This window comes from Nannobrachium achirus, assembly GCF_963921795.1.
Source record: "Nannobrachium achirus genome assembly, chromosome: 17".
Taxonomy (NCBI): domain Eukaryota; kingdom Metazoa; phylum Chordata; class Actinopteri; order Myctophiformes; family Myctophidae; genus Nannobrachium; species Nannobrachium achirus.
Window position 1 is genome coordinate 51,714,646 of NC_137824.1, and position 11,029 is coordinate 51,725,674.

General features: G+C 42.6%; 1 protein-coding gene across 1 annotated transcript; it reads left to right on the forward strand.

Annotated features, from left to right (window-relative positions):
• The first annotated feature begins 4,916 nt into the window (after positions 1–4,916).
• spry1 (sprouty homolog 1, antagonist of FGF signaling) lies at positions 4,917–9,974 on the forward strand. Its single transcript, XM_080745739.1, has 2 exons — positions 4,917–5,579; positions 7,841–9,974. The coding sequence occupies exon 2, from the start codon at positions 7,899–7,901 to the stop codon at positions 9,054–9,056; it is 1,158 nt and encodes a 385-aa protein (XP_080601865.1). The 5' UTR covers positions 4,917–5,579; positions 7,841–7,898; the 3' UTR covers positions 9,057–9,974.
• Positions 9,975–11,029: the final 1,055 nt, after the last annotated feature.

Below are 11,029 nucleotides of genomic sequence, written 5' to 3' on the forward strand. Positions count from 1 at the left end.
AGTGCTTAAGTCTGTCTGTGGGATTTATAAATATTGAAGCAATGAAAAGTATCAACAAGAGCTTGTGACTAAATTATAACTACATTGGATTCAACTGGAACACTTGAAAACTATTTAACTATAAAAGTATAGTTTTAAAAATGATTCAAGTCAATTGGATGGCAGTGTCCACACTGACTAAAAAAATCACACCCAGTGTGAATTGAGCGGTGCTCACTTCATTGAGCGTTCCGCAAAGCTTGGCCAATGAGCCAGGTGTCGGACATACGTACATACATACAAATAGACAAAACCAGACGTTGGACCGCTCAAAAATACAATGTTGAACAATAACTTATCTTATAGTTATGGTACCAGGTGGGAATGGCGTTTAAGTCACATCATGTACGTTAGGAAATTCCGCATTTGGCATATTTCTCCCATAGCATAGGCTATTAAGTTATTGTTGGAAATGCCCAAACCCGCAATTAACCATGGACACAGTGAAGTGCACCCTGTGCTGTTTAGGTTGAGCATCTGATGGGAGAAATGACCATGGCTGAATTGACCAATATCACAGATGTAAAGTGACTATAAGTTCTGTTATTTAGGATGAGCAGCACCATAGTAGAAAACCTAGTTTAGAGGTTACAAGAAGTACTCAAATGTTTTACTTAAGTACCACAATGTAGACACACTCCATTACAAGTAAAAGTTTGGTATTGAGAAAATGACTTGAGTAGATGTGGAAAAGCATTGGCGTCAAAGTACCAGAAATAAGTACTCATTATGCAGAATGTCCCATTTCAAAATTTCAAAATGTATCTAAATCTTTTGAAGATAGAAAGATTTTTAAGTACAGTACTTGAGTAATGTACATAGAAAATAAACAAATTGAAATGTTTGCTTATCAGGCAATACCAGAACTTTTGCTGCCAAGGAGGGCATGTGAAAACGTCTCCCACCCCTTTGCCATTCCAGCAATATGCAAATTATTTTTGCAGGAACAATTCTGGCACTGTAGTGGAAACATTGATTGATTGATTGAATACTTTATTAACAGCTTGCAAAAACAAGGCACAGATTTATACAAAACAATGCTAAAGGGATTTATAACCCAGATAAGCAGGCTTGTTTCCATTAAGGTCTTGTCAATTCACAAAGACATTTAAACACTGGTTTAATCAACAATCTAGGTTACAGAAAACCTAGATTAGAAGATGGAGATTACAGGAAAGAAATACTGGTGGTGGGTGAAGTTGAGACAATTCTGCACTCGTAGTGTATTGTAGAATTTTAGCCTGTAAGCATTGAGCAACTGCAGAAGGCTCAGCTCTCCAGACACTGCAGTCATGTCTTTCTAGAGAGGAATATTAACACCAGCTAACCGCCAGGCCAAATGCAAATGTTGGCTGTGGTTTAAAGTAAACCATCCACTGTCACCAGAATACGAGTTTCATTCATGGTTTACTCACAAGCACAAGGAAGGAAGCCTAGGCCTACTTGGTGTTAGTGTTGTTAGCATCTCAGGCTACCAAATAATCTAATGAACCAATAAATGAAAAATAAAACAAATAATAACCATAAATAATCAATAGCCTAATTTCGAGGTTCCGTTCTATTGCTCTCAAAACCCTATACTGTGTTATTATTGCATGTAGGCAAAATCCTTGTGTTCCTATATAGGCTAATAAAATGAATTTGTGTAATAAATGCATTATTCACATGATGATGATGATTTACTGTTGTGTTTATTTGAATCTAGCAAATCATAGCTGCCAACTGAGCATTATTAACCACTTCAGCCCTATATTCATTTTGGCAATTTGAAAATAGATGATCTACAAGCTCACAATGCATGGGAGTCATGCAATGCATTGTGATCTGCTATTTTTAATACATTTTTTTATAGACTACATTTGAAAACGTGTGAAAAGGGACATTCTGCATAATGAGTAGGCTACTTTCTACTTAAGGTAATTAAAGTAGCCTACATTTTGATGCCAATACTTTTGGAATACCTATGTTTAAAAACTAGCCTATATGGAATTATGGATAGGAGGGACATGCATGAGTTTTCCGTTTTAAGGATTGCAAAAAAGTCTAGTTGAGTGAGTAGGCTATCCATGGGGAGGAAAACAAGCACGACCGGGATATTCATCACATTCGCCCCGTGGAAAATCAGCTAATTGCTGTAATCGTGAGATTTCCGTCCGCACTTCCGACCGCTAAGAAGAGCTTCCAGGCGACCATCTGTCGTTTGGGAATCTACCAGCGTTGCCATATTTTGGGAGAGAAATAAGCGACCAGGTCTAGGAAAACAAGCCCAAAAGAAGCAACTTGGCCACATGATGAACACTTTAAAGTAAACCTATGTGTGTCGGCTATTTGAAACTAGATCTACAAGGGTTGTGAGCTTGTAGATCTGTTGCTCGTGCAATACAAAATGTGGAATATTTGGAATATGTTTTGTAACAACATTGTAACAACACAAATGCACCCAAACATTTTCCATTAACATATTTGAGAACTGCTGTTTTTTAAAAACTTAAAGCAAGACTTAATAAGCGAGTTATGCCACACTTTTAAGGATTGCAAAAGTGTAGAAACAAGCCAAAAAAAAACACAACGGTAAACTCTTTACAACACGCAACTTTACAGAAAAACGTAGCTGATAATAAGCCAACATGGCAACACTGGAATCTACCAAGATTTGCATGATCACCAACCGCACCGCTAGCCCCACTAAACTGCCTCTTTTCATGTCTAACCTGTCTAAAAAAGAGAAAAAACATCGTTAACATTATTGCACGGGCTGTGTCCGTCTCATAACATCCCTCTCTCTCTCTCTCTCTCTCTCTCTCTCTCTCTCTCTCTCTCTCTCTCTCTCTCTCTCTCTCTCTAAACTCGAATAGTTCTATCATGCAGACTTTGCTTTGCTGCTGCTGCTGCTGCTGCTGCTGCTAAAGCTGACCCGAAATGAGATTCAGGTCAGTCATCTATTGATTTTTCCATTTGAATGGGATAAATTGACTTTGTATTGAACTTCCTTTTTCTCATGGATCCGGATGTAGCGCATCCGCGACACCAATCAAACCAGACAGTCAAGAACAGAGAGGAGGGGGGTGGGGGAGGGGGGCTCTTTCCCCTCGCTCCCGGGGTGCTTTTTTTCTTAAGGTGGTCCTGGAAATCTTTTTTTTTTTTTCACCAGCGACAAAAACGAAACGTCCATTTGCTTGCTAAACAGGGACTCACGGAGAGACTGACAGGGGCTGTTTGTATTCGTGTGTGTTTTTGTGTGTGTGTGTGTGTGTGTGTGTGTGTGTGTGTGTGTGTGTGTGTGTGTGTGTGTGTGTGTGTGTGTGTGTGTGCAGAGTAGACTGTGCAGCAAGCTAAACATTGCACATATTTAGCTTATATTAGTCTATATATGCAGTAATATGCCATAACTTGCAGCAATGCTAGGGCACATGCTAGTTAATTATCGTCATTATGAGGAGAAACCAATGGAGTTAACGTAGGCTATATGTAATAACATCGGGTGGAACGGATTTACCGTTTTAAAAAAAAGAAGAAAATAAAATCCTGACTCCATGTATAAAGTGGGGTCCAGGCGGGACTCTCTTTCACTGGGTTACAACTTGACTAAAGTCTGTAAACTCTGACAGCTACAATAAATGGAAGCAAATGGACGGTGCGCATTTTGGTTCCATTTGTACGCTGTCTGTCAGAGTTAGAGTTTGAGAAGCCAGTGTATTATATAGCCTGCCTCCTGGCTTCACACAGGAACGGAAATTAGTTTTTTCCTGTTCAGCCTTGGTGGTGGAGGAGAGAGAGAGGAGGGGAGGGGAAATAAATAAATACACGCAGTCAGTGGTGGAAAAAGTACTCACATTTTATACTTAAGTAAAAGTATCAATACTGCAATGTAGAAATACTCTGTTACAAGTACAAGTAAAAGTCCGGAATAAATGTATTTTGAGTAAAAGTAAAAAGTATTGGTATCAAAATGTACTTGAACTACAAAAAGTACTCATATGCAGAATTTCAAGTTTGCAAATGTGTGCAAATGTTTGTGAACATAGCAGATCTGCAAGCTCACACTGCACATTGTGATCTTGTAGATTGGCTATTTTCACATGGCTGAAATGTATGTGGGACTTAAGTTGTTAATGTATGTTTTCTTTTAATAATAATCCAAATCTACAAAGTAACTTAACCTTTCAATTGTAGTGGACTAAAAGTAGGTCTATAACATTTGGATCCGAGATGTAGTGGAGTTGAAGTAAAAGTATTGGAAATACGCCAGTAAAGTACAAATTCCTCAAAATTGTAATTTAAGAGCATTACTTGAGTAAATGTACTTGGTTAAAAGTACTCATATGCAGAATTTCAAGTTTTCAAATATGTGCAAATGTTTGTGAAAATAACAGATCTTCAAGCTCACACGCATTGTGATCTTGTAGATCTTGTATGTGGGGATGAAGTTTTTAATGTAGGCTATGTTTTGTAATATCTACAAAGTAAATAGTTACTAAAACCTTTCAAATAATTGTAAGAGGACTAAATTTGGATCCGAGATGTAGTGGAGTAGAAGTAAAAGTATAGGAAATTGGAAATACTCCAGTAAGGTACAAATTCCTCAAAAATTGTAATTTAAGAGCATTTACTTGAGTAAATGTACTTGGTTTACTTTTACAGTGAATAAAACGAGCCCCTGAGCCAGTGAGCCCGGTCCACCTTAAGCAGTGCACGCACACACACATCTCCATCGGACCGGCCCTACAACATCTGCCCAATGAATCAAGAGCGGATGCGATGTATCCTTTTTCAGCCCGCCGAACGGACCAATGGGCGGAGGCTGTGTGAGAGCGAGCACTCCAGCCCCTAACATTCCCATTCATTTCATTCAGTCAGTCACACACAGTCCCGCAGTGTTGTTGGTTGGAAGAGAAGAGCGACGAGAGAGCGAAAACCCCATCCGTGGAGGAGCAACCGATTAACCGCTTTTAGTTTCAACAACCAACCAAGCAACCCCCGTGCGGTGCAGCAACAACAACTAGAAGACTACAAGATCAAGAAGTACTTTTATCTTGCGTCTCTACCACGCAGATATTACCGAAGAGAGGAAGATTGTCTTGGATTTTATGGATGATTTGTCTTTGAAAGCGTGATTTTTCATCCCGATCCGAGACATTTCTTTTGGCGATTCTTTCCCCCCCTGCTCCCCCCCAACAGACCGTGCTACTACTTCGCTGTGCGCTTGGACTAAAAACTGGGTTGACGGTGTCTTCTTGATCCTGATCGGCCTCGTTGGAAGAAGAAGCTTCCTTTTTTTGTGGATTTACTATTTTACGACGGTGGGAAAAATGCCGTGCGTAGAGTTGCACTGAACTTTTAAAACAAGGGAATAACGGAGGAAGAAAATACGAGGATCTACGTTCGTTCTTGGGATTTAATAGAAAACGCTACGAATGTTTTATAACATATAGTCTACAACAACGCCGTTTGGGACATATCGCTGCTTAATTTCCCCCCCTTTGGATGGAGTTTTGGTAGATTTCGTTCATGGATTCAACGTTATGGATGATTGCATATAGGTAAGCAGTCCGAATGTTATATATATTTTACATTTTAAATCATTAAAAAGGGAACGGTTTTGGACATACAAGGTTTCCACCCGACAACGACGATATATTAGTCTATATAATGTCTTGGAAAAGTGTGTGATTTGGTTTAATACGTTTATTTATATCCACGCGTAGCGTCCCGACCTAGAATCCGCCTCTGTGACGGACGGTAATATAATATAGCCAGGTTTTATGCGTGTATTATCAGGCTATTATTAGCTATTATACTGTGTATACTACACTCTAAGAACACTATACTTTCTTGCAGAGATCACATCATATTATTTGCCGTGTCAGTTTTCAAAGTTAGATGGTGATCAGTTGGGTTTGATGCCAGTTGGCTGGTGAATTAGTCCTCATCGGCTCTGCTATTCAAACCACAGGCCACTCGTCGCCCCCCCCCTCTCCCATAAGGAATGACTGTCAGTCAAACACCCCTCCCCCACGTCGCTTGTTTTCATTCATAAGTTTCCCCCCCTCGCTGCTCGCTCTCTCTCCCTCTCTATTTGTATCCGTTCTCTAATGCACTGGTTCCCAAACACTGGGTCGGCACCCATTTGTGGGTCGCGGACACATTTTTATGGGTAGGCTACCTTCATTTTATTTCGAAACATTTAAAAAAAAAAAAACATTCCCCAAAAGCAATGATTTTCATTAATAAAAACGCCTAAGTAATTTCATTAATAAATAAAATAAAAATCTAAGAAATGCCATAAGTTAGAAAACACATTTCTAAGAAGTAGTGAAAATAGCCGATCTACAAGCTCACAACGTGGCCCAAAGCGTTGCGAGCTTGTAGATCTGCTGTTTTTACCAGTTTGGGTTCCCCGGGCAAATGTCTAATTTCTCTTTTTGGGTCTCGTTCTAAAAAGTTCTATAATGTCCTTGACCTCCACAGCTTTGTGGCTTTTAATAAAGTAGCCGTGTCTACTTGCACTAATAGGCTATTATAGAGTCTATATCGTACTCAATTTCGTCTATTTTGAATTCGCACTACGGCACTAGTGGTGTGTATTTACTCCGTCTGACACAGTCTAGTTTTTATTTAATTTTTTTTAAAATAGGGAATTTGGGTATTTTTTGTTCCTGAGAGAGATATTTTTCGTAGAGAGATATCGACCACATGTCCCAGGCTAATATATCTGCCGCTGGTGGGCTATAGCTATATTGTTTTAATTAGACTGGTGCTGAATTTACATTATTAGGCTAGTTAGTATTATTTTACAGCCACGTACTGTACGTTTGAGCTCCCAGGCCTATATATTGGCGTTGCTTCAAAATGTCACTGTAGGCTCGAAGCCTGAATTCCTGCTGTTGTTTATGTCGTACTACTGTGCTTCTCGTAGGCCTACTCTTCCAAATAATATCCCTACGTTGGCTTCAAAGTACTAGTCTAGGCGTATATCGCTCACTACGTCGCTATAATCAAGTCGTAGGCTGCAATAATGCTAATGTGTTTATGAGGTTTTTGTTGAGACTTGGGTTTGATCTTAGTTTTTTCCTTTTTTTTTCTTTTTTCTTTTTGCTCTACTTTGGCCCCCATTTTCCCTGGAAGCCTTTCGGGGTTAGTAATAGAATACTAAGTGAGGCAGCTCATTTAGTTCCCTTGGATCGTGCCCTCATTTCGTCGCTGCGGTGCATTTAAATGTTAACTAGTCATACAAATGTAAATGAGGAGGGGAAGTATTTGCAGGGCCTACTGAAGTTTTTAAACGTGTGCTTATTAGCGAGGAAGGAAGCTACTAAAAGTTTTGCTAATAGAAATACGGTTTGTTAATAGTCAACTTTTCCCCCCCTGGTCTTCTCACGAAAGAGATCCAATCTTATGACATTGTGAAGCTTGCGCTGATAAGAAAAGTTGGCATACATAATCTTAACCTAGGCCCCCCAGATAGCCTATCAAAATAACCAGTATAATTTAAAACAACGGCTCTTAATAGGACATGGTGTATTTTATTGTTTTATTCCTATATTCTATTTGGCATTAGAGAGCTGTGCATAGGCTAGCCTACTACATACTGCTAACAATAATCTTAAAATGTAATCCTTTCCACATTGAATAGAATAGCATGGGACATATCATTTCACCCCTCTTTCTCCCCCCCACCATGACATTGTTTGCCAGCCATGTTTTGGCTTCTCTTTTTATTTGCTGATGACATCTCCCTCTTCCTCCCCCCCTCCACTCCACTCCTCTGTCTACCCTGGCCTCCCTCCCTCCCTCCCCGCAGGTTTTCCGATGCATGCCAAGTCCACGGTGAATGTCGGAAGTGGTGATCCTCGCCCCAGATGGAGCTCCAAAGTCAGCATGGCCCCGGTGGTTCATTAGTGGTGATCCAGCAGCCTTCGCTGGCCCTGGAGGGCAGGCTACAAAGGGCGGAATACGAGCGGGAGCTCCACCACCATGCCGCTAGCACGGCCGCCACCACCATCCTGTCCCTGGACCAGATCAAGGCCATCCGCTCCAACAACGAGTACACGGAGGGGCCCTCGGTGGTGGTGCGGAGGCCCCCTGCGCCCCGCCAGGCCCCCAGGACACAGGACAAGCAGGAGAGGACTCACGAGGTCATCCTCGTCAATGTGAACAACAACTACGAGCACCGGCTGTCCGGCCACCACAACCACCATAACTCTAACCACCACCACCACCACGTGGGTGGCGGCGTGGTGGTGGTGTCCGGTGGCGGGCCGCAGTACGGCGGCTCCTCGCGGATCCCGGGGCTCAGCCGCTCCACCAGCACGGGCAGCGCCGCCAGCTCGGGGAGCAACAGTAGCGCCTCCTCGGAGCAGGGGCTCCTGGTGCGCTCGCCCCCCTCCCGGCCCGGCGTGCCGCTGCACCGGGCGGAGTGGCCCGTTCGGACCCAACCCAAGCCCAAGGCACTCTCGCAGCCCCAGACCAACACCCACTTCCATCCGCTGCCTCCGCTGGAGGCGCCGCTCAAGCCCCCGCCGGGCAAAGGGAAAACGGACCTAAAGGGCGGCAACGGGCCGGCGGGGGCGGTCGGACTCGGCGGGCACCAGTTTATCTGCGAACGATGTGGGAAGTGCAAGTGCAGCGACTGCACGGCACCGCGGAGCCTGCCCTCGTGCCTGGCCTGCAACGGCCAGTGCCTCTGTTCGGCGGAGAGCGCACTGGAGCACGGCACGTGCATGTGCCTCGTCAAGGGCATCTTCTACCACTGCTCCAATGACGACGAGGGGGACTCGTGCGCCGACCACCCCTGCTCGCTGTCGCGCTCGCACTGCTGCTCACGCTTCCTGTGCATGGGATTAATGTCGGTACTCTTCCCCTGCCTGCTGTGCTACCCGCCCGTGAAGGGTTGCTTGAAGGCGTGTCAGGGCTGCTACGATCGGGTCAACAGGCCTGGCTGCCGCTGCAAGAACTCAAACACTGTCTATTGCAAACTGGAGAGCTGGGGCGCGCAGACGCAGGAGAAGCCTTCCTGATCGCTCCTGCGTGGCTGCGCGTGTGTGTGTTTTGGGGGACGCGTGTGCATGAGCGGAGGACTCTTTAACATGGATCTGACAACGATGTTGATGATAATGATGATGATGGTGATGATGGTAGTCAGTCACAAATTGATGTTTATCAGAAAAATTCTAAGCACCTCCCATCCCAGTCTCCCTTTCTTCTCCTCCACTTGTGGAATCCTGCTAAGGAGCTAAGCAAAAAGGAGTAACAAAAACCACTCAATTCTTCTTATTTTATTTTTGTTTTGGATCAGGACCATGTTTTTACAGACCAGTGTTTGCCTTAACTGTTTCCATGTCTATCTTCAGCTCATCATTAACACTATATATTTTTTTTAAATAAATATGTTCGTCTGTTTTTAGGGTGGGCAATTTCCCTGGTGCCTCTGGCATCGCAAAAAGGGAGCAGCCTATTACCAAATCTGTGAAGGACGATATACTTCTAGGGCGTTTATGTAGCTGTTACCATGTATTCATAGCAAACAGGTGTGTGTCTGCAACTCTCATTTGCTACTACGTTAAAAAAGGCCATGGCTGCATCTGCCATGTTGCATTAAGGAAAGCACATCAATCTCATAGTATTGTCATTCTGTTGGATATGTTTCTCTTCCTCCACCCACCTGGACTTCTCCATATGCATTCTGTCTGTGGCATTCACCTTTTTTTTTTTCTTTTTTTTTTTTGTACATTGTATGCTCAAATCCATAAGAGGAATTCTGGCTATTTTTTAAAAAGAAAATGTCTGTTAAAACATTTTTTTTGTTGTAAAAAAATATTTATTATGTGAAGCTCTATTATTTTATGATATTTATTGCAAAAGACAGTCTTAAATTTACTCATGTCTGAATATAACAAAATATCAATACTTACTGAAAAATTAAAGGGTGGCACAAAAGAAAAAACTATGTTAACTTTAATGCAGAAAATATATTAATTAATGAAAAAAACTTTACCGCCTTGTTGTCTTGATTGTTTGCTTGAATATTTGAGGAACGTTGTTTTGTGGGCTCCTGCCGCGATAATGACCGACTTCCGCTTCACAAATCATTTCAAAGGAATGTTATAGCGTCAGTTCTTTTTCCTGGGTTGGCGTGTGTGCATTAGTGAAGATCACATCAATGCTGTCTGTGTGTGTGCGTTCACTACAGCAGTGGTATTCTGCTGGTATAATCTGCAGCCCGGAAGAAGCAACGTGTAGCTTTAGAAAAGTGCCTGTTTATATTGTTGGAGGACTTATTTGGCACAATTCTCCCTCGCTAACTCTGAAAGCTAAACAAAACAGGTCATTGACGCGCTATAGCCCCGAAGCTACTAGCATCAATGCAGCCTCTGCTTATTTATTTTTCAAAGGAAGTTTCTCTACTTTTTTTTTAAAAGAGCCAACCATAGGTCACCACAAAACTATGCACTGTAGCTTTATTTCCCCTGGGCTTTCAACCACTTCAACCTTGCATCCCTTATTGGGCATGTCATTAGACTTGGCAGCTTTGTATTATTATTATTATTTTTTTTACAAAAGTTGCAAAAAATAACAGATTTACAACCACACAAGCTTGCCATTTTGGCTTTTTTTAAATGGGACTTAAGAGGTTAAAATGGCTAGATCAGAATGTTCTGCGACTCCCAAATGGTCTCCATATTGTGTGTGTGTGTGTGTGTGTGTGTGTGTGCCTTAAGCAATGGGAGAGTCATCATTACAACGACCCAGGGCCACCTGTTCAAAGATCATAAACCCAGGGCTATCAATGCAGGGCTTTATGGCATGCTTCCTGCACTGAAGGCAACAACAGGGGTGACCCCCCCTACCCCACCCCTCCCCCTTCCATTTGGCTGCTGCTGTCCCCCCCCCCCCCCCATGCATTTATCACTTGGGAAGTTCACTGACCACCCTCCCCCCCCCAGGGGATGACATCATCTCTTTCAAAGTTGGTTGGTCAGGAAGAAATGTC